General features: G+C 42.8%; 1 protein-coding gene across 1 annotated transcript in view; it reads left to right on the top strand.

Annotated features, from left to right (window-relative positions):
* The first annotated feature begins 6,558 nt into the window (after positions 1-6,558).
* PXK (PX domain containing serine/threonine kinase like) overlaps positions 6,559-20,296 on the top strand; it is a 126,719-nt gene continuing 112,981 nt past the window's right edge. Inside the window, exon 1 of the mRNA XM_089676028.1 lies at positions 6,559-6,725. Within this exon, the coding sequence (XP_089532154.1) occupies positions 6,624-6,725 (102 nt within the window). The 5' untranslated portion in view covers positions 6,559-6,623. The remainder of the gene's footprint in view (positions 6,726-20,296) is intronic.

Raw genomic sequence — 20,296 nt, 5'->3', positions numbered from 1 at the left:
GATGCAATTTCCAGTCACCATGGCGACCTGGCGCCTGGGATTTGTCAAGCCTTGCTATAAAGAGTATCTGTCAGTGCCCAAAACTATAACAAGGGGTCTTGATCACCCATTGTGATAGCAATAAAGTTGAATAAAAAACAAAATTATGTGTAAAAAAAAATATGCAGTGAAGGAAATAAGTATTTGATCCCCTGCTGATTTTGAATGTTTACCCACTCACAAAGAAATGATCAGTCTAAAAATTGAATGGTAGGTGTATTGTAACACTGAGAGACATAATAGCAACAAAAAATTCAAAAGAAATGCATGTCTAAGTGATTTGCATGTTCATGAGGGAACTAAGTATTTGATCCCCTATCATTCAGCAGGATTTCTGGCTACCAGGTGTCTTTCATACAGGTGGTAAGCCGAGATTAGAAGCAGCCTCTTAAAGGGAGTGCTGCTAATCCCATTTTGTTACCTGTATAAAAGACACCTGTCCAAAGGAGCAATCAATCAGATTCCAAACTCTCCATCATGGCAAAGACCAAAGAGCTGTACAAGGATGTCAGGGACAAGATTATAGACCTACACAAGGCTGGACTGGGCTACACACCTATCGCCAAGCAGCTTGGTGAGAAGGTGACAACAGTTGGTGCAATCATTCGCAAATGAAAGAAACACAAAACAACTGTCAGTCTCCCTAGGTCTGATGGACCATGCAAGATCTCACCTCGTGGAGTGTCAATGATCATGAGAACAGTGATTAATCATCCCAGAACTACACGTTAGGATCTTGTCAATGATCTCCAGGCAGTTGGGACCACAGTCACCAAGAAAACAATTGGTAACACACTACGCCGACAAGGATTGAAATCCTGCAGTGCCCCCAAGGTCTCTCTGCTCAAAAAAGCACATGTCCAGGCCTGTCTGAAGTTTGCCACTGAACATCTGAATGATGCAGAGAAAGACTGGGTGAAAGTGTTGTGGTCAGATGAGACAAAAATCGAGCTCTTTGGCATCAACTCAACTTGCCGTATTTGGAGGAGGAGGAATGCTGCCTATGACCCCAAGAACACCATCCCAACTGTCAAACATGGTGGTGGAAACATTCTGCTTTGGGGGTGTTTTTCTGCAGGATAGGAAAGGACAACTGCACCGCATTAAAGGGATGATGGACAGGGCAATGTACCATCAAATCTTGAGTGAGAACCTTCTTCCCTCAGCCAGGGCATTGAAAATGGGTCGTGGATGGGTGTTCCATCATGACAATGACCCAAAACACACAGCCAAGGCAACAAAGGAGTGGCTCAAGAAGAAGCATATTAAGGTCCTGGAGTGGCCTAGCCAGTCTCCAGACCTTAATCCGATTGAAAATCTGTGGAGGGAGCTGAAAGTTCGAGTTGCCAAATGTCAGCCACCAAACCTTATTCACTTGGAGAGGATCTGCCAAGAGGAGTGGGCCAAAATCACTCCTGAGATGTGTGCAAACCTGGTGGCCAACTACAGGAAACGTCTGACCTCGGTGATTGCCAACAAGGGATTGCCACCAAGTATTAAGTCATGTCTTGTGAAGGGGATCAAATACTTATTTCCCTCATGAACATGCAAATCAGTGCATCATTTGCTAGACATGCATTTCTTTTGACTTTTTTTGTTGCTATTCTGTTTGTGTGTTACAATACACCTACCATTAGATTTTTAGACTGATCATTTCTTTGTGAGTGGGCAAACATTCAAAATCAGCAGGGGATCAAATACTTATTTCCTTCACTGTATAACAAATATCAAGCACCTCTGACCCCCTGAGCTCATGTGCAAATGCACACATAGGTCTGATGTGCATAATTAACAGTGATTGCACCACCCATGTGAGCTATTGCTGTGAACACCAGAGTGAAAGCAGTTTAAGTGCCAGAGCTCACCCTTAGAGCAGTGTTTCTCAACTCCAGTCCTCATGGACCCCCAACAGGTCATGTTTTCAGGATTTGCATTATTTTGCGCAGGTGATTTGATCAGTTTCACTGCCTTAGTAATTACCACAGCTGTTTCATCTGAGGGAAATCCTGAAAACATGACCTGTTGGGGGTCCATGAGGACTGGAGTTGAGAAACACTGCCTTAGAGGATGAGGTCGCCTTCGGAACAAGTTACATGTTCCACCTGAATTTAGGGTGTAACATGTTCCACCTTCTGCCGCCTCTCCCCCCTATCCCATTCCCTCATGACAATGGGTGGAGGTTCTTCTTCCCGCATCCACTGTCACTTTTTGAAAAAAGCTCAGCTGTGCAGGGCTTTACCCACACAGCCATGTCATTTACTCAGATTCCTGTGAATGAATAAATTACAAGTACTGTCTTCCACCGTGGCAGACAGACTTGTAGTTTCAATGGGCCGCAGGAGCACTGATGAGCTCTCATGTAATCCATTGACATTTTCTCTGTCTTACAAACAGCCTGTATAGAGATATGGACTAAAAGCCAAAGGACATATCTGCAGAAGCCAACATTGCACCAGTGATCTACTGATCGTGGACTTTTCAGACACTTCTCCAAATCATAAGTTCTTCAGATACCAAAACTCCCATCGAGCAACAAAACACCATGTAGAGAAGAGATGCTGACTCAAGTAATTAACTCAAGCACAAAATTTTTTATATAAAATTGCACTTACACAAACTCCAGTAAAAGCCAGCATATCAATTGTGTTGTTTCAAACCGACAAAATGGCCGCTGTCCTTCAGGAGCGTGATAACGTCACACGCATGACACTAACCTACGCATTTTGTCAAAAGAAAGACGTAGTCCGGGACCAGTCTGCCAAGTCGTTGGAAGGAGTCCATATTCAGGAGTTCGCATTACATCATTTGGGCCAGATTGCAGCGCTATTTGAACAGTCCTTCGGGCGGTCAAATCTTCTGGTAAGAGGCTTTAATATTGGGTGGAATGTGAAGGTTTCTCCTCTGGATTGGGCTCTCTTCCAAGCACCAACTTCTGCCTATATGTGTATCCTATATGGACTCTGTTGTAACCTGTGTGTGTTTTCTAGCACTGTTCTCGTTTCGATTTAAATGAGGTTATTTTATTCATAATAATTATTAATAATTATTAATATTAGTAACCTATAAATGCTTTTAAAGTGTCGCTTATGGACAATTATAAGTATTGCAATTTGGTGCCATTTCATAGTTGTGTGCAATTTTAAATCTTGACATGTTTGGTATCTAGTTACTAAGCACAACATCCTCTTTTAGATTTTACAAAATAGTGTTTGTGTGCTCTGAAATTCCTTTATGTGTATTTTTTCTTGCATATAGGCTGCTGTGCAAATATCGCATGATATAGAAAAGTGCGACAACCCCCATTGTATTGTTCAGAGCTTCTGCTTTCAGCAACTAGAGAATGTTTAGAGGTTCTAATCTAAGCAACTCTATAGCAAAAAATCTGATTTATTTACATGTCCATGAAAATGGCAAAATTGCTCCAGACAGCAAGTGGTGAATAATGTCTATTTGTATGTGTTTTATATCTGCCTGGAGTTCAGCCTCAATACTAAGCTCGGCTTCAGTATCATAGAGCCTTGTTGTACACAGGGAGATCGGACACACAGAGCCCTGTACACGGATCAAACCATACCAAATTTATTTGATTGCAGTAATCATAGGCAATGCATTTCTGGGTTTTAATGTATCCACATCATCAGGGGTTTTGAACTAAAAAAAGGTGAATTATTGCTGTAGAGCTGCTATCATTAGTAGCACATTATTACTGTTGGTGTTAATAAATGTGATTAATTAAGAATAAAAGCTTTCTGCAAAATTTATTTTATGTATTTCAGGTACTTATATAGCGCCATCAATTTACGCAGCACTTTACATATATATTGTACATTCACATCAGTCCCTAACCCTCAAGGGGTGTACAATCTAAGGTCCCTAACTCACATTCATACATACACATACTAGGGACAATTTGGACAGGAAACAACCTACCAGCATGTCTTTGGAGTGTGGGAGGAAACCGGAGTACCTGGAGAAAACCCACGCAGGCACAGGGAGAACATGCAAACTCCAGGCAGATGGTGCCGTGGTTGGGATTTGAACTGGCGACCCTAGTACTGCCAGGCAGATGTGCTAACCACTTAGCCAAAATGCCAGAAAGCAGAGAGGTGTCTTTGACCCACTGTGGAGATTTACACCACTTCCTGTTCTATGACACTTGTGCAAGAAATGTGGTGAATGGGTAAAATGGGGTGACGTGAGAATGGCTGTCACCAGGACTGGAAGGCACAGACAGCAATACAAACATTATCAGAAGTTCTAACCCTTTCCCATTCTAATGTAGTGTTTGTTGGTCAGTGCTTCTGTTTGGTCAGTATTTTCTTCCCTTGTAAACAGTCTACTAATATTATTATTATTATACAGTATTTATAAAGCGCCAATAGTTCGCTCAGCGCTGTACATTACAATGGGGGACAGAACAATAACAATACAATACAATGCAAAACATGAGGGGATCGAGGGCCCTTATCTTTCGAGTTTACAATCTAGGAGACTACTAGGGAATTTGAAGGAAAAAATTCTAGGTGGCCGCAGTCATGAAACCTTTTCTTGAGCTGACATAGCTGGACAGATTGGTTTTCAATACTATATGATGCATCTGCATGGGTATCCATAGCTTCCCACAGCCAAGCCTCATGGGGTTGCCAAAGTAGCACAGGCAGGCCTTCTGCATGCTTGGCTTACAATAGAAAGTTAAAACTCATTATAACTAGCCCATAAACATGGCTGGACCAGGCTGGTGCCTCCATATGAGGCTGGTTGACTGTTCTTGAGGGAAACGGTTGATTGGACATATTATATGTCCTTCCTTGATTGGCACTCTGTCCCATTGAGCAGCATGAGCATTGAAATTAAAATGTAAGCTCAGACTTTACAGTTTTAGTGACTGTTTTGTAGATATCTACAGTCGCCTTGTCTAGCCTAAGTGCTTTTGCTTCTTGTCCGCTCAAATGTTTATGGGCAGTACAAGACAGAACGAAAGCAAGAAAACAATAGGGCAATGCTTAGCTCCCCTACCAACCTTTTTTGTGACATACCAGTTTAAAAGTGACAGGTACACTTAAATCAAACCTGTGGGCATATGGAGCTATATTCCTAAAAGCACCTCCATTCATGCTCAGTATATAAACAGTGACGAGATATCTTATGGTCTTTTATTTGGCCTGCCCCTTCCCCTACCGCTCATCACCATACTGTCCCATAAATCTTCCACTCACACTTGTAGATCAGTTTGGAGCAGGGGCGGACTGACCATTTGGAAACTCTGGCACTGTCCGAAGGCCCGGGGTCAGTAGGGGGCCCCATTAGATACCCCTGGTACCTTTTTTCCTAGGCTTTTTTGAGTTTGGGCAAGGACACAGGGGCCCCATGATCTCCTATTGCCTGGGGGCCCCATGAGTTGTCAGTCTGCCCCTGGTTTAGAGTCAAAGGGAGCAGGAAGGAAAAGTCCAAATCACAACTATGAGAGATTTGTTTGCTGTTTCAATAATAGAGGCTCTCCAACTTTTTGGGGTTCGTTAGTATTTTGTCTATATTTTTAGGATAATGGCAGACATCTGGGCTCAGCAGCCTTACCACCTGGCAGTCAGTTTACATGGATCCATATACTCATAGGTACACCTTATACTCCCATGCTCTGTAGCCAATAATACTTTTCTGTAGTGTGAAAACAGATGAGGTGTGACAGGTGACAGCTGGCGGGAACACACCTTATATCCTTTGTTTCAACTTAAGAGTACCATGGCGAGGGGCGGACTGACGATTTGGAAACTCGGGCATTGCCCGAGGGCCTGGGGTCAGTAGGGGGCCCCATGAGATGCCCCTGGTACCTTTTTCATAGGCTTTTTTGAGTTTGGGCAAGGACACAGGGGCCCCATGATCCCCTATTGCCCGGGGACCCCATGAGTTGTCAGTCCGCCCCTGACCATGGCTGAATCTCTCAGGCTGCTTTGCAGCGTCATTATGAGACGACAGTCATAGATTTTGCCAGCAGTGTGAAATGGTGCACATTGTTCATATGGACAGGACATTAATAACTGTGGAATCTGAAATCTCTTTTTATCTGGGCAGAGGAACTGCTAGAGGGATAAGAAGCTGACTCCTTGGTTTTAATAGAACATTATTTTTCTACCCTAAGAAATGAAAATTGATTGCACTTCTTTTTTTTTTAGCTTTTTTTCCTCTGGAATTCTATGTGAAATAAATATCATATCAAGCTATTGACTTTGTGGCAAAAAGTCCTTTTTGTTTCATATATTGAGGGCATCTTTAACTAATATCATGAATAAATGCTGACATATAACACGCGGCTCCGGAGAAGCATTTTGCCCAACACTGCTATTAGTCCAAGAAACAATACAAGTCGAATGAACTGATTTTGGGAAATCACCCTCTTTCTAGGACCCAGCTGAGGTGTCAGCTCCTCCCTCCCGTATACGCCCCATTGGCAAGTCACAACCCTCTTCCTCGTGACACTGTCTTCTGGCACGCCCATCATGTCACGGTAGCCCCACCTACAGCCCCCAAGGCACGCCCCCCTGAGTGGCCGGGCCTGCGCTCAGTAGGTTTGTCTCGGGGTTGCCGGGATGGCGTTCATGGAGAAGCGGCCGTCCAATAAGCTGTCTCTGGATGACACCGTACCGCTCACCGCCGTCATAGAGGCCAGCCAGAGCCTGCAGTCCCACACTGTGAGTGTATGTGTGTATGGGCTACATGGAGGGCTGCGTGTACTCCGTGTGTGATCTCTACCATTCCTGTACAGGATACATGGGGGGTGTACACTACAGATAACTGATATATGGAGGGTGTACACTATAGATCACTGATACATGGAGGGTGTACACTATAGATAACTGATACATGGAGGGTGCACACTATAGATCACTGACACATGTTGTGTGTACACTAGATCACTGATACATGGAGGGTGTACACTATAGATCACTGATACATGGAGGGTGTACATCACAGATCACACTTGCATGGTGGGAGCACACTATAGATTACCGATACATGGATGGTGTACATCACAGATCACTGATACATGGAGGGTGTACACCATAGATCACTGACACATGTTCAGTGTACACCATAGATCACTGACACATGGAGGGTGCACACCATAGATCACTGACACATGGAGGGTGCACACCATAGATCACTGACACATGGAGGGTGCACACCATAGATCACTGACACATGGAGGGTGCACACCATAGATCACTGACACATGGAGGGTGCACACCATAGATCACTGACACATGGAGGGTGCACACCATAGATCACTGACACATGGAGGGTGCACACCATAGATCACTGACACATGGTGGGAGAACACCATAGATCACTGACACATGGAGGGTGCACACCTTAGATCACTGACACATGGTGGGAGCACACCATAGATCACTGACACATATAGGGTGCACACCATAGATCACTGATACATGGTGGGAGAACACCATAGATCACTGACACATGGAGGGTGCACACCAAAGATCACTGACACATGGAGGGTGCACACCATAGATCACTGACACATGGAGGGTGCACACCATAGATCACTGACACATGGAGGGTGCACACCATAGATCACTGACACATGGAGGGTGCACACCATAGATCACTGACACATGGAGGGTGCACAGCATAGATCACTGACACATGGAGGGTGCACACCATAGATCACTGACACATGGAGGGTGCACACCATAGATCACTGACACATGGAGGGTGCACACCAAAGATCACTGACACATGGAGGGTGCACACCATAGATCACTGACATGGTATTCTGATGCAGAATTGTAGTTCTGTCTGCATGTGATGTGTATCTCCCCTTCATCATAATAAATTATATAAGGATTATGTATACACAGGGTATATAGAGGATGCTCCCCATAACCTATCTGTCACAGCTTATGTCTTTATAGTGCATACATGTGTTGTACATTGTATTATGTAGTATGTGTGTGTATGATGCACAATATATTTTATATAACATGACGTACATTTAGCATATGATGTACATTACTCTAGTATATACTTGTGTACAGTACATTATATAGTACACACGACATACAGTACATTTTGTATGTACATGTGATATACTGTACTTTATATAGTATGTGTATATGTATATATATATATATATATATATATATATATATATATATATAAAATGTACAGTACATTCTATAGCACATATACATGACAACCAGTATACTATATAGTATATACATATGATGTACAGTACATTTAGTGAATTACATATAGCATACAGTGCTTTATATATATATATATATATATATATATTGTGTGTGTGTATGTGTGTGTATATATCTATATATATATATATATATATATATATATATATATATCATGCAGGACATTATATAGTACATACAGTATACTATATACAAATGACAGACAGTATTTAGTATATCCAAGGGATGTATGGTATATAATTTATGGTACATTGTAAAATATATACACATGATGCTGCCAGTAATGAATATGTTGTTGGTTATGTATATATAGGATATACATATGATGCAGTATGTTACAATCTGTTATAAATGGTTTATGTGATCTCGGTTCATCTACAACCAATTGTATATATATACCAGGCGATGGGGTGTTTGGAATACATCTAGTTGTAATAAGAAAAAAAATATGAAGATGAGAATGACTGATCCTCTATAGGTAAACAGGACTTATGTACAGGGAGAACTTTGAACTTTCTCTGTCTTGTATCTCTATGGGATAGATAATGAAGATAATTGCAGTAGAGTGTGTCTTATCTCCACATAGGACACCGATAGAATCACAGGGCTTATTAATGTGCATATCTTATATGGGTGAAAACTCTAATGTGTGAGTTCTAATCATCTAAGACTTAGTACATCCGTTATGTCATGACCCAGGGGTGGTTCTGCTTTATGTGTGTGTCAGGGCAAAATGAAAACATTGTCATGTATTGCAAAGATATACTGCACTTTTCTTGTGTTTTATCCCTCTAAATACCTGTCAAGTACAGAAGAATACCCGTTGATCTGCTGCCAGAAATGTAATCCACATCTCAATCCTGTTGTGGGTTGAAAACACAGCATTTTTGAAGCTTCAGCGGTGTCAGCCCTGCCCAATTGTCGTTTGCTGAACTGCCCAAACGATCCCCCTATTTTGTTCTTCACATCAGAAAGGATAATTGTTCTGCAGTCCTAAGATCTAAGAGCAAGGAGAACTAATTAGGTTCCTTGAGATGATGCAGGCAGCGTGCACAGGGCTGCTCTGATTTCTGGCAGGACCAACAGGTATTTTTTGCTTTTGTCGTACACATCTAACAAAATGCTTCTAGTCTTCTATTTAACAGAGTGAAAGGTAGCAAATACCGTGTGCTGTGGTCTATGAAACACATGCATTTTTAACATGCACTAAGATGCAGTGTAGCGACGCCTATAACATACAATGCCATGTGCTGCTGTAGCGTGCACATTAGCACAGTGCGGTAAGTAGGCCCATATTTTCAGGTTTAGAGGAGGAGTATGGGATTGCAGAGCCAAGATTTATATCTTATGTACTGCCAACTACAGCTGACATCAGCCCAGGATGTGTGCAGAATGGAAACTGAAAGTACATTAACCAAAGTGAGAGTTGTGTGTGTGTACGAGATAAGGGTTCATGCACATTGCTGCTAAACTGACATTTGTGGGGCTTTTGGTGTGTTTTTTTTGCCTGTGCCTTGAACCCCCCTCAATAAAAGCTTATATGTCTCCATGCACTCAAAGGCTTTTAGAAGAGTGTAGGAGTAGCAGTGTTTAGAGGCAGAAGAATGAGTTCAGGAGAGGAGCTTTTGGACATAAAAAACTCTAAATGTGCCTAAATGCATCCAAATGTATCTAGACGTGCCTAAGATTTATTAGTGTTTCAGGGACTTTTCATTGCAATGGCCAGAATAAATAAAAATTCTGGCCAGTGAAATAAATAAAACGCTCAAAAGAACCTGAATGTGTCTAAAAGTGTCTAAACACAATTGAAAAATACGTGTTTTTAACTCTGATTTTTCTTGTCAGGAGAAACAGTTTTTACAATAAACCAGTGTACATGAGCCCTAATAGTGCTGTAGTTATGAGGGTTGTGTGAAGTATACGGGATAATGGTGCTGGAGCTGTGAGGTATACGGGATAATGGTGCTGGAGCTGTGAGGTATACGGGATAATGGTGCTGGAGCTGTGAGGTATACGAGATAATGGTGCTGGAGCTGTGAGGGCTGTGTGAGGTATATGGGATAATGGTGCTGGAGCTGTGAGGTATACGGGATAATGGTGCTGAAGCTGTGAGAGTAGTGTGAGGTATACGGGATAAGGGTGCTGGAGCTGTGAGGGTTGTGTGAGGTATACAGGATAATGGTGCTGGAGCTGTGAGGTATACGGGATAATGGTGCTGGAGCTGTGAGGGTTGTATGAGGGATAATGGTGCTGGAGCTGTGAGGGTAGTGTGAGGTATACGGGATAATGGTGCTAGAGCTGTGAGGGTTGTATGAGGTATACAGAACAACAGTACTCCTAACTATGAGAGTTGTGTGAGGTATACAGGAGAATGGTGCTGGAGCTGTGAGGGCTGTGTGAGGTATACAGGAGAATGGTGCTGGTGCTCTGACAGTTGTGTGAAGTATATAGGATACAAGTGCTGTAGTTGTGAGGATTGTGTGAGGTATACGGGGTGATAGTATTATAGCTATGAGGGTTGTGTGAGGTGTATGGGTTATTGGCATTGGAGATGTGAGGTATATGGGATAATTGCATTGTAGTTATGAGGGCTGTGTGGGGTACACGGGATAATAGTGCTGTAATTATGAGGGCTGTGTGGGGTACACGGGATAATAGTGCTGTAATTATGAAGGCTGTGTGGGGTACACGGGGTAATGGTGTTGTAATTATGAGGGTTGTGTGGGGTACACGGGGTAATGGTGCTGTAATTATGAGGGCTGTGTGGAGTACAGAGAATAATGGTGCTGTAATTATGAGGGCTGTGTGGGATACACGGGATAATGGTGCTGTAGTTATGAGGGCTGTGTGGGGTACACGGGATAATGGTGCTGTAGTTATGAGGGCTGTGTGGGGTACACGGGATAATGGTGCTGTAATTATGAGGGCTATGTGGGGTACACGGGATAATGGTGCTGTAATTATGAGGGCTATGTGGGGTACACGGGATAATGGTGCTGTAATTATGAGGGCTATGTGGGGTACACGGGATAATGGTGCTGTAATTATGAGGGCTGTGTGGTGTACACGAGATAATGGTGCTGTAATTATGAGAGCTGTGTGGGGTACACGGGGTAATGGTGCTGTAATTATGAGAGCTGTGTGGGGTACACGGGGTAATGGTGCTGTAATTACGAGGGCTGTGTGGGGTACACGGGGTAATGGTGCTGTAATTACGAGGGCTGTGTGGGGTACACGGGGTAATGGTGCTGTAATTATGAGGGCTGTGTGGGGTACACAGGATAATGGTGCTGTAATTATGAGGGCTGTGTGGGGTACACAGGATAATGGTGCTGTAATTATGAGGGCTGTGTGGGGTATACTGGACAATGGTGCTGTACCTCTGAGGGTTGTGTGTGGTATATGGGAAAATATTATTGTAGTTGTATGTGGTGTACAGCTAATAGGACTGGAGCTGTGAGGTGTACAGGATAATTGAATTGCAGTTATGAGGGGTATACGGGATAATGGCGCTGTAGCTGTAAGGGGTACAGTGGATACAGGGATGTGGAAATTTTTGAAAAAAAATCTACTTGTCCCTCATGACAATCTACTCGTCCTGATAAAAAAAAAACATACATTTTAACCAAAACCTTATTTAAGTCTGCTTTAAGTAATGTTGGGGCTTTTAAAAACAAAAGGGGCTTTATGGTGACTTAAACGTTTAATTTTTTTAACATTGCGCTATTTATCTCCTCCCTGCCCTGCCTGTCTCCAGCACCGAACCCGGGGACTAGCAGGGAGGGGGGAGACCTTGCAGTGTAATGAGTACTGACTGGCTGCTCCTCAGGAAAGGAGAGTGTCGGGCTTATCTTTTATCCCTATTTTATAAAATATAAAAGATGAGGTTGTATCGATAAATAGATATCCAACATGTCAAACCTTACTTTTGCGTACACCTGTGAAATGGCAACAAACGTTTGTACTCTATATTTTTTATAGGTGACCCTTTTAAAGCTCCTTACAGGTCATCAGTTTAGGGTTACGGAGGAGGTCTGGTGCTAGAATTATTGCTCTCATTCTGGCGTGCACTGTGATATGCAACGTGTATCGCAATCAACGTTTTCATGTGTAGGCGCCCGAGCATGTGCTTTTACATTTGTGCATGTGTACATATGTGTGGGGGGGAATTATATGCTTGGGTGTAACTTCCATTCAAAAAAAAATTACTTAACTTTTTTTTTTTTATGACATAGGGAACAAAAAGTCCCCTATGTGATGATTTTTTGGTTACAGGTTCTCTTTTTTGAGACATCTAGGGTCTAAAAGACCCTGGATGTCTCCCCTGTGCTCCACTGAATGTAATGCAGTGAACATTGCATCGGATTACATTATTTCCTGGCCTCAATGACCGGGAGTGTGTCAAACGGGGACCTGGAAGTGTCTGCACATCACTTCCGGGTCAGAAGGGGAGGGGAGCAGATGTGTCCGCTCTTCTCCCTCCCCTATACCACATCCCGCCAGCACACACTGAGCCTGTCCCGGCCTACAGATGGGCACATGGAGCCTGGAACATATAGCTGACGGGGGGGAGAGGCTTACACTATGGGCTGTGTGGAATCAATCGGCTGCTGCTCCTGCCGCCTGAATGCTTCCACCTGACAGGTGAGCCCTGCTGCTTGCCCGACGGCTGAAGGCAAAAATAAACTACCTGCCCGACACCTGGAACTACATGTCCTAGGCATTGGGCGATAGAAATTGCAAATCGCTAGGATATAAAATGTCTACACACCTCTGTTAAAATGTCAGGTTTCTGTGATATAAAAAAAGTGAGACAAAGATAAATAATTTCAGAACTTTTTCCATCTTTAAGGTAACCTATAAACTGTACAACAAAGTTGAACAACAAACTGAAATCTTTTAGGGGGGAGTAAACATAAAAAAACAAAATAATGTGGTTGCATAAGTGTGCACACCCTCATAACTGGGGATGTAGCTGTGTTCAGAATTAGCAATCACATTCAAAATCATGTTAAATAGGATTCAGTACACACCTGCCATCATTTAAAGTGCCTCTGATTAACCCCAAATAAAGTTCAGCTGTTCTAGTAGGTCTTTCCTGAAATTTTTTTAGTCGCATCCTACAGCAAAAGCCATGGTCTGCAGAGAGCTTCAAAGCATCAGAGGGATCTCATTGTTAAAAGGTGTCAGTCAGGAGAAGGGGACAAAATAATTTTCAAGGCATTAGATATAACATGGAACACAGTGAAGACAGTCATCATCAAGTGGAGAAAATATGGCGCAACAGTGACATTACCAAGAACTGGACGTCCCTCCAAAACTGATGAAAAGACGAGAAGAAAACTGGTCTGGGAGGCTGCCAAGAGGCCTACAGCAATATGAAAGGAGATGCAGGAATATCTGGCATGTACTGGCTGTGTGGTACATGTGACAACAATCCCCCATATTCTTCATATGTCTGGGCTATGGGGTAGAGTGGCAAGACGAAAGCCTTTTCTTATGAAGAAAAACATCCAAGCCCGGCTAAATGTTTCAGAAACACATCTGACGTGTTCCAAAAGCATGTGGGAAAATGTGTTATGATCTGATGAAACCAAGATTGAACTTTTTGGCCATAATTCCAAAAGATATGTTTGGCGCAAAAACAACACTGCACATCACCAAAAGAACACCATACCTACAGTGAAGCATGGTGGTGGCAGCATCATGCTTGGGGGCCGTTTTTCTTCAGCTGGAACTGGGGCCTTAGTCAAAGTAGAGGGAATTATGAACATTTCCAAATACCAGTCAATATTGGCACAAAACCTTCAGGCTTCTGCTAGAAATCTGAACATGAAGAGGAACTTCATCTTTCGGCATGACAACGGCCCAAAGCATACATCCAAATCAACAAAGGAATGGCTTCACCAGAAGAGGATTAAAGTTTTGGAATGGCCCAGACCTGAATCCGATCAGTGGGGTGATCTGAAGAGGGCTGTGCACGGGAGATGCCCTCGCAATCTGACAGATTTGGAGTGTTTTTGCAAGGAAGAGTGGGCAAATATTGCCAAGTCAAGATGTGCCATGCTGATAGACTCATACCCAAAAAGACTAAGTGCTGGAATCAAATCAAAAGGTGCTTCAACAAAGCATTAGTATAAGGGTGTGTACACTTATGCAACCATATTATTTTAGTTTTTTTATTTTTACTTCCCTCTACCTAAAACATTTCAGTTGTTCAACTGAGTTGCACAGTTTATAGGTTACATTAAAGGTGGAAAAAGTTCTGAAATGATTTATCTTTGTCTCATTTTTTTACATCAGAGAAACCTGACATTTTAACTGGGGCGTGTAGATTTTTTTTATCCACTGTATATGGGATGATAGCTGTGTAGCTGCGATCGTTGTCTGGGCCTGCTCACACTTCTCTGCTCGGTCCTGGGGGTTACCATAATTTTCATGAAAGATTATGTACACTTTGTATCACAGCACATCATATTGTACATTTTTAGTTGAACTGCTTTGCTTGTTTTAACTCCAAATTTTATTTCCTTGATGATAACAAAAATAAACTCAATTTCCTTGTAGATCTAAGAAAGAAGTAATTATTTGCTTTTTTTTCAGTGTGACAACCAGGCAGCTAGTATTTTCAGAAGGTAAAATCAGCACTGGCAGATTCTGTGCTTTTTCATGAGAGGTTTTCTTAAAATGGTGAAACAAAAGCTAATCGTTGTATTAGCTTCTCCTATGCACTGCGTGGGTTTAGGTTCTTATGCCACAGCATTGAATCCAGGTGTTTTGGGGTCCAAGGGAGTCCCGGGTGTAGTGGACATCCCGCTGCCAGCAGCTTGTCAAAATCAGTGGCAGGATGAAATGCGTGACGGCTGTACGCATTTGGCATTGAATACATTCAGGGACATGTGCCCTGTATATTTCAGCCTGTTGTTGATTTTCACAAGCTGCTTACTGCATCCATGCCTCACTTGCACCCCGAAATGGTCACGTGCAGGAGCCTGGCAGTACAGGGTCGTTGGTTCATATCCCAACCACAGCACCACCTGCCTGGAGTTTGCATGTTCTGCCTGTGCCTGCGTGGGTTACCTCCGGGTTCTCCGGTTTCCTCCCACACTCCAAAAGACATGCTGGTAGGTGAATTGGCTCCTGTCTAAATTGTCCCTAGTTTGTGTATGTATGAATGTAAGTTAGGGACCTTAGATTGTACACCCGTTGAGGGTTAGGGACTGATGTGAATGTACAATATATATGTAAAGCGCGTAAATTGACGGCGCTATATAAGTACCTGAAATAAATATATTTCCCTTGGAGTTCCACTGTGAAGTGAGCCTGCCATAAATTTGAACTTCCAGAACCATTACCTGCAAAAAAAGGCTTGGAAATATTTATCTTTCCCACCGTCCATGTTGATGAGTAATAGACCCCCAAAGTGTGCTGGGAAACCAACACACCTGATCTCCTGTGTCCCACTCTGTGTTTTTTCCTGCTGACCTCCTTGTCACTATTGTGTCCTTCATGAACATGGAGGTTGGCGAGCAGAGCTTCTGAGTGCTGCGGAGAACACTGGAGTTCAGCACTCCCGGGAAGTGTTGGTTTCCCAGCAGACTTTGGGGGTCAATTACTCTTAGCAAAGTTTGGAGGCGCTGGCAGTTGCAAAGGAAAGTATATACTGTACAGTCTTCTTCTGCAGGTGATTGGTGTTGGAAGTTTTAAAATTCATGACAGGGTCACTTTAAGAAATGTGCATAAAGGAAATCTGTCATGACTAATTTCATGCCAAGGACTCGGAACGCTACTGTTAAAAGTATCCTTTGCTCATTTTATACATTCATTGATTGTTAATCTTTGTAATTTTTTTCATTTTATGAACTACTGTATTTTTCGCTCCATAAGACGCACATTTTCCCCCCAAAAAAGGGGGGAAAATGTCAGTGCGTCTTATGGAGCGAATATGGAGCGGCCGGTCCGGTATTTCCGCCACCATGTCAGAATACCGGGCTGACCGCTCAGCTCTTCTCTCCTGCAGCACCTTACCTGTTCCTCTGTCCAGCGCTGTAGTCTTCCCGCGCCGGCTTCTGTGACAGCCGGGTGCCCCTGCGCATGCACGAGAAGCGCTGTGCTTTGTGAATGGTCCGGCGACTTCTGGGACACATGACCCAGGTCCCAGAAGGTGCCGGGCCATTCACAAAGCGCAGCGCTTCTCGTTCATGCGCAGTGGGCACCCGGCTGTCACAGAAGCCGGCGCGGGAAGAAGCCAGCGTGCCCACACTAAAGAAAGGACAACTTCAGGTACCCGCTCCCCACCTTTCCCAAAGGTCCGCAGTCTCTTGGTCATCCCCTGTACTATGTCCGCAGTCCCTGGCATTTTCCCTGTGTTATGTTCACAGTCTCTGGTCATCTGTACTGTGTCCGCAGTCTCTGGTCATCCCCTGTACTGTGTCCGCAGTCTCTGGTCATCCCCTGTACTGTGTCCGCAGTCTCTGGTCATCCCCTGTACTGTGTCCGCAGTCTCTGGTCATCCCCTGTACTGTGTCCGCAGTCTCTGGTCATCCCCTGTACTGTGTCCGCAGTCTCTGGTCATCCCCTGTACTGTGTCCGCAGTCTCTGGTCATCCCCTGTACTGTGTCCGCAGTCTCTGGTCATCCCCTGTACTACGTCTGCAGTCCATTGGTTCAGAATATTTTTTTTCTTGTTTTTCACCTCTAAAACCTAGGTGCGTCTCATGGTCAGGTGCGTCTTATGGAGCGCGAAATACGGTATATATTAATAAATTTCAGTGCTTTTTTTTTTTTTTAGTACATTTATTTTAAAACTGAATTGGAAAGCCGTTGGAATATCTTTTTGGGTGCCATTGCTGACCTCTCCTTCTAAAAATGCTGGTTGTCTAGCTGTCATGTCCACTCCTCGTTAAGGCTTTGAGCCTCTGACCCCAAAAAATCCTTTTTTTTTTCCCTTTCAATTTTCTTTAAAGGAGAAGTATAGCCAAAGCTCTTTTTGCTATGTTTCTCCTATGGATCACAGGAGTGCAGTTAGGCTGGCCATACGCTATACAATTTTCTTTAGAAAATTACTTTAGATTTACCAAAAACCATATAATAAGAGGTCAAACCTAAACAACACTTTCAGTTGTATCCAATTAGGCGAGCCCTTGCACTACACAGTTGAAGGTAAATCTAAAGGAAATTGGGCAGAAAATTGTATAGTGTATGGCCAGCCTTAGTTCTCCACTTCTGTGACCTAAATTATGTATTTGTTTCAGGTGGGCTGGAGATCAGCTAGCACCACACCCCATATTGTGAATATCCAACATTGTATAGAAATGAGGGGATTTTTAAGGTGCTCAACAGACTTCAAACAATATTGTACAAAAATCATACAAAGCTTTATTACATATTGTCATGGAAAAAACTACATCACATTAGTAGTCTTAAGAAATCTAAAACCAACACGATGCTTCATGTGGCTTGAAGTTCACCATGCAACAATTCCAACTCGACATGTTTTGTCAAATTTCTGGCTTCTTCAGCAGGTATATAGATAGTTGCATGTAATTGCCACTAGAAATGACTAAAATACAAATAATAAGCAATTTGGTTTACAAGGTTACAAAAAATAATAACAGAGTCACCAATGCTTATGCATACAGAGTTAACAACGGCTACTAAAGACAGGTTTTTGTAGGTTAACCTGCCAAGGTTTTCCTACCAGGTGTATCTTGATATATGGAAAACCCAGCAAACAAGCATCCACTTCTGTATCCTCAGAGGAGTCTTAGATGAACTAGAAGAGGGAAAAGGTTGCAACCCGCCAATACGGACCTCCCTACTAACAAACATATCAAGATCTCAATACAACACAATGACAAAAAAAAAAAAAAAAAGGGAAAAGTATACATCTAGGTATCAAAATAGGCAAAATGTCCTACACCTACCACAAAGAACTGAAGAGTAATCAACTCAAGAAAATTAGCTTAATGAACACCACAACGAAACAAAAATGTCCATCCTTAAACTTCGATACCGTGTACTTGTGTGGTGTAGCAGCCATCCAAGGCTGACTTATATATCCCTCCCACCCTGCCAGTGATTAACGGCCATGTGCGAACGCCCAAAATGGGACCACACATGTGCACAAGATTGCCGAAAGTGACGCCATGCGCAGGAACACCTCAGCGCCATCTTGTAACATCCATTGCTGCGCTAACAGTCAGATGCATGAAACAAGTGGATGATCAATGGTATGAGAGGTGTCCTTATCGCTAACGCGTTTCGTGGCAATGGCACATTATCAAAGGGATAATCCCTTCCCTTTGATAATGTGCCATTGCCACGAAACGCGTTAGAGATAAGGACACCTCTCATACCATTGATCATCCACTTGTTTCATGCATCTGACTGTCGGCCATCTTTTTGGATTCTGTGCATCAGCTTTTTTTGGACATTACCATGTAAGTGTATTACTTACTTTTCACCTTTGAATAAAAATACTACACTATGAAGATTTCTTTCTTTTGGGTCTTATTGCCGAGCCCCTGAGATGATCTCCTGATATGAAAGCACACCAATCCTGACGATAGAGGATATAAAGTGATTTCGTGTTACTGTAAAGAGGCGCACTCCCCCTGGTGGTAGGAGACGGTAAGAGTGGTGCACTGGTGTTCCTGAGGGCTTCACGCTGAGGACCATCTGGCTGTGACCAGGAGTAGGTCATTATACTCCAATGCGCATTTACTTGCGCTATCTGGTTAGTGCAATATACAGTTATTCCCCTATCACGGAAGTCACGGATTTGTTTGGATACATCACAGAACTTATGACTTTAACATCCCCATCACTATAGGCACCTTGATTAGTCGGCTAGATCTTCATTACTTATCTGATTACTGTTTACATCAATTTAAGAGTGTGTGATCTGGTGCATGTCAAAATATGAATGTTTAACTCTGCTATTTATGTTAATTCCCTGTATTATATACTCAAGCGCTGCAACTTTTTGTATTTGACTTTTGATGAAGGGGGTATACGAGGTTTACCTTTATGCTAGCAGCTTGAATCCTGTCATATCCAGCGCTCGTTCCTTTCTTCATATATTTTATTATTATTATGCAGGATTTATATAGTGCCAGCACTTTGTGCAGTGCTTGTTTATTCAATAGATAATATTGAAATATTGATATTCAGTATATATACCCAGAATGTCCATAATGACATGGCTTATAATAGTAAGCAAAGCAAAAATATATTTTGAAATGCAAAATTTTAAACCTTTCCATGACGTTGTGATGGTTTAGTTGGCATGAACCTACTGCTTGTTTTGGTGTAAGCAAAGTTTGTATGATTCAGCTTTACCTGGACTGCCTCTTGGCCCCAAAGTACACCTTAATTTGAAGTGTTCTTCCAGAAGCATTTCAACGCTTGATTCTCAGATTTCCATGTGATCCTTTGTGTCTGTCCACATCTGAGCAATGTGCTAATTCTCAGAAAAAGTACAGGAGCTTCTTTTTGGTATTTTGTGGCTTTAAAAGGCTTCAAAGGGAGCACCTGAAAAAGTCTGTTTTTCACATGATGTCTAGATGATCTCATCTAGCCTTCCATTGGCTAAATTTTTTGTACTTTTTTTTTTTTATACAGTGTAAGTTGCTGAATATTGGTTGGCATGGGGTATGGCACATCATCATTTCTTGCCCTATACTCCAACCAGCCCCTGCATCTTTATTTGAACAGAACAGAGTTTACACTCTTTACAGCACGCTTTGTTCTCTCTTCCTCATTAAGATATGTGAAATGCTGGGATTCTGTACTAAAGGTTGGAAGTGAATGCCATCACGGGGGTCAGGAGGATCTTGGAGAAGATAAACACTGTGGGGGTCCCTTTCAAACTTCCTGCACATTGTTGTTTTACCCCGGGCCTCAATACTGAACACAGCAGCTGGTTCAGTGCAAACACAGTGCCCCTGCTTGCAGCACAAATAAGCATTTTAGTACCATTTATTGAAAAGAAATATACTGAAGTTTCTTTAGGATCGGCTTTTCTGCTAA

Source organism: Staurois parvus, unplaced genomic scaffold, assembly GCF_062004578.1.
Source record: "Staurois parvus isolate SC_StPar_1 unplaced genomic scaffold, SC_StPar_1.0 ptg000162l, whole genome shotgun sequence".
In the NCBI taxonomy this organism is placed as follows: domain Eukaryota; kingdom Metazoa; phylum Chordata; class Amphibia; order Anura; family Ranidae; genus Staurois; species Staurois parvus.
Note: the sequence above shows the minus strand (reverse complement) of the source record. Positions and strands in the feature narration are given on the sequence as shown.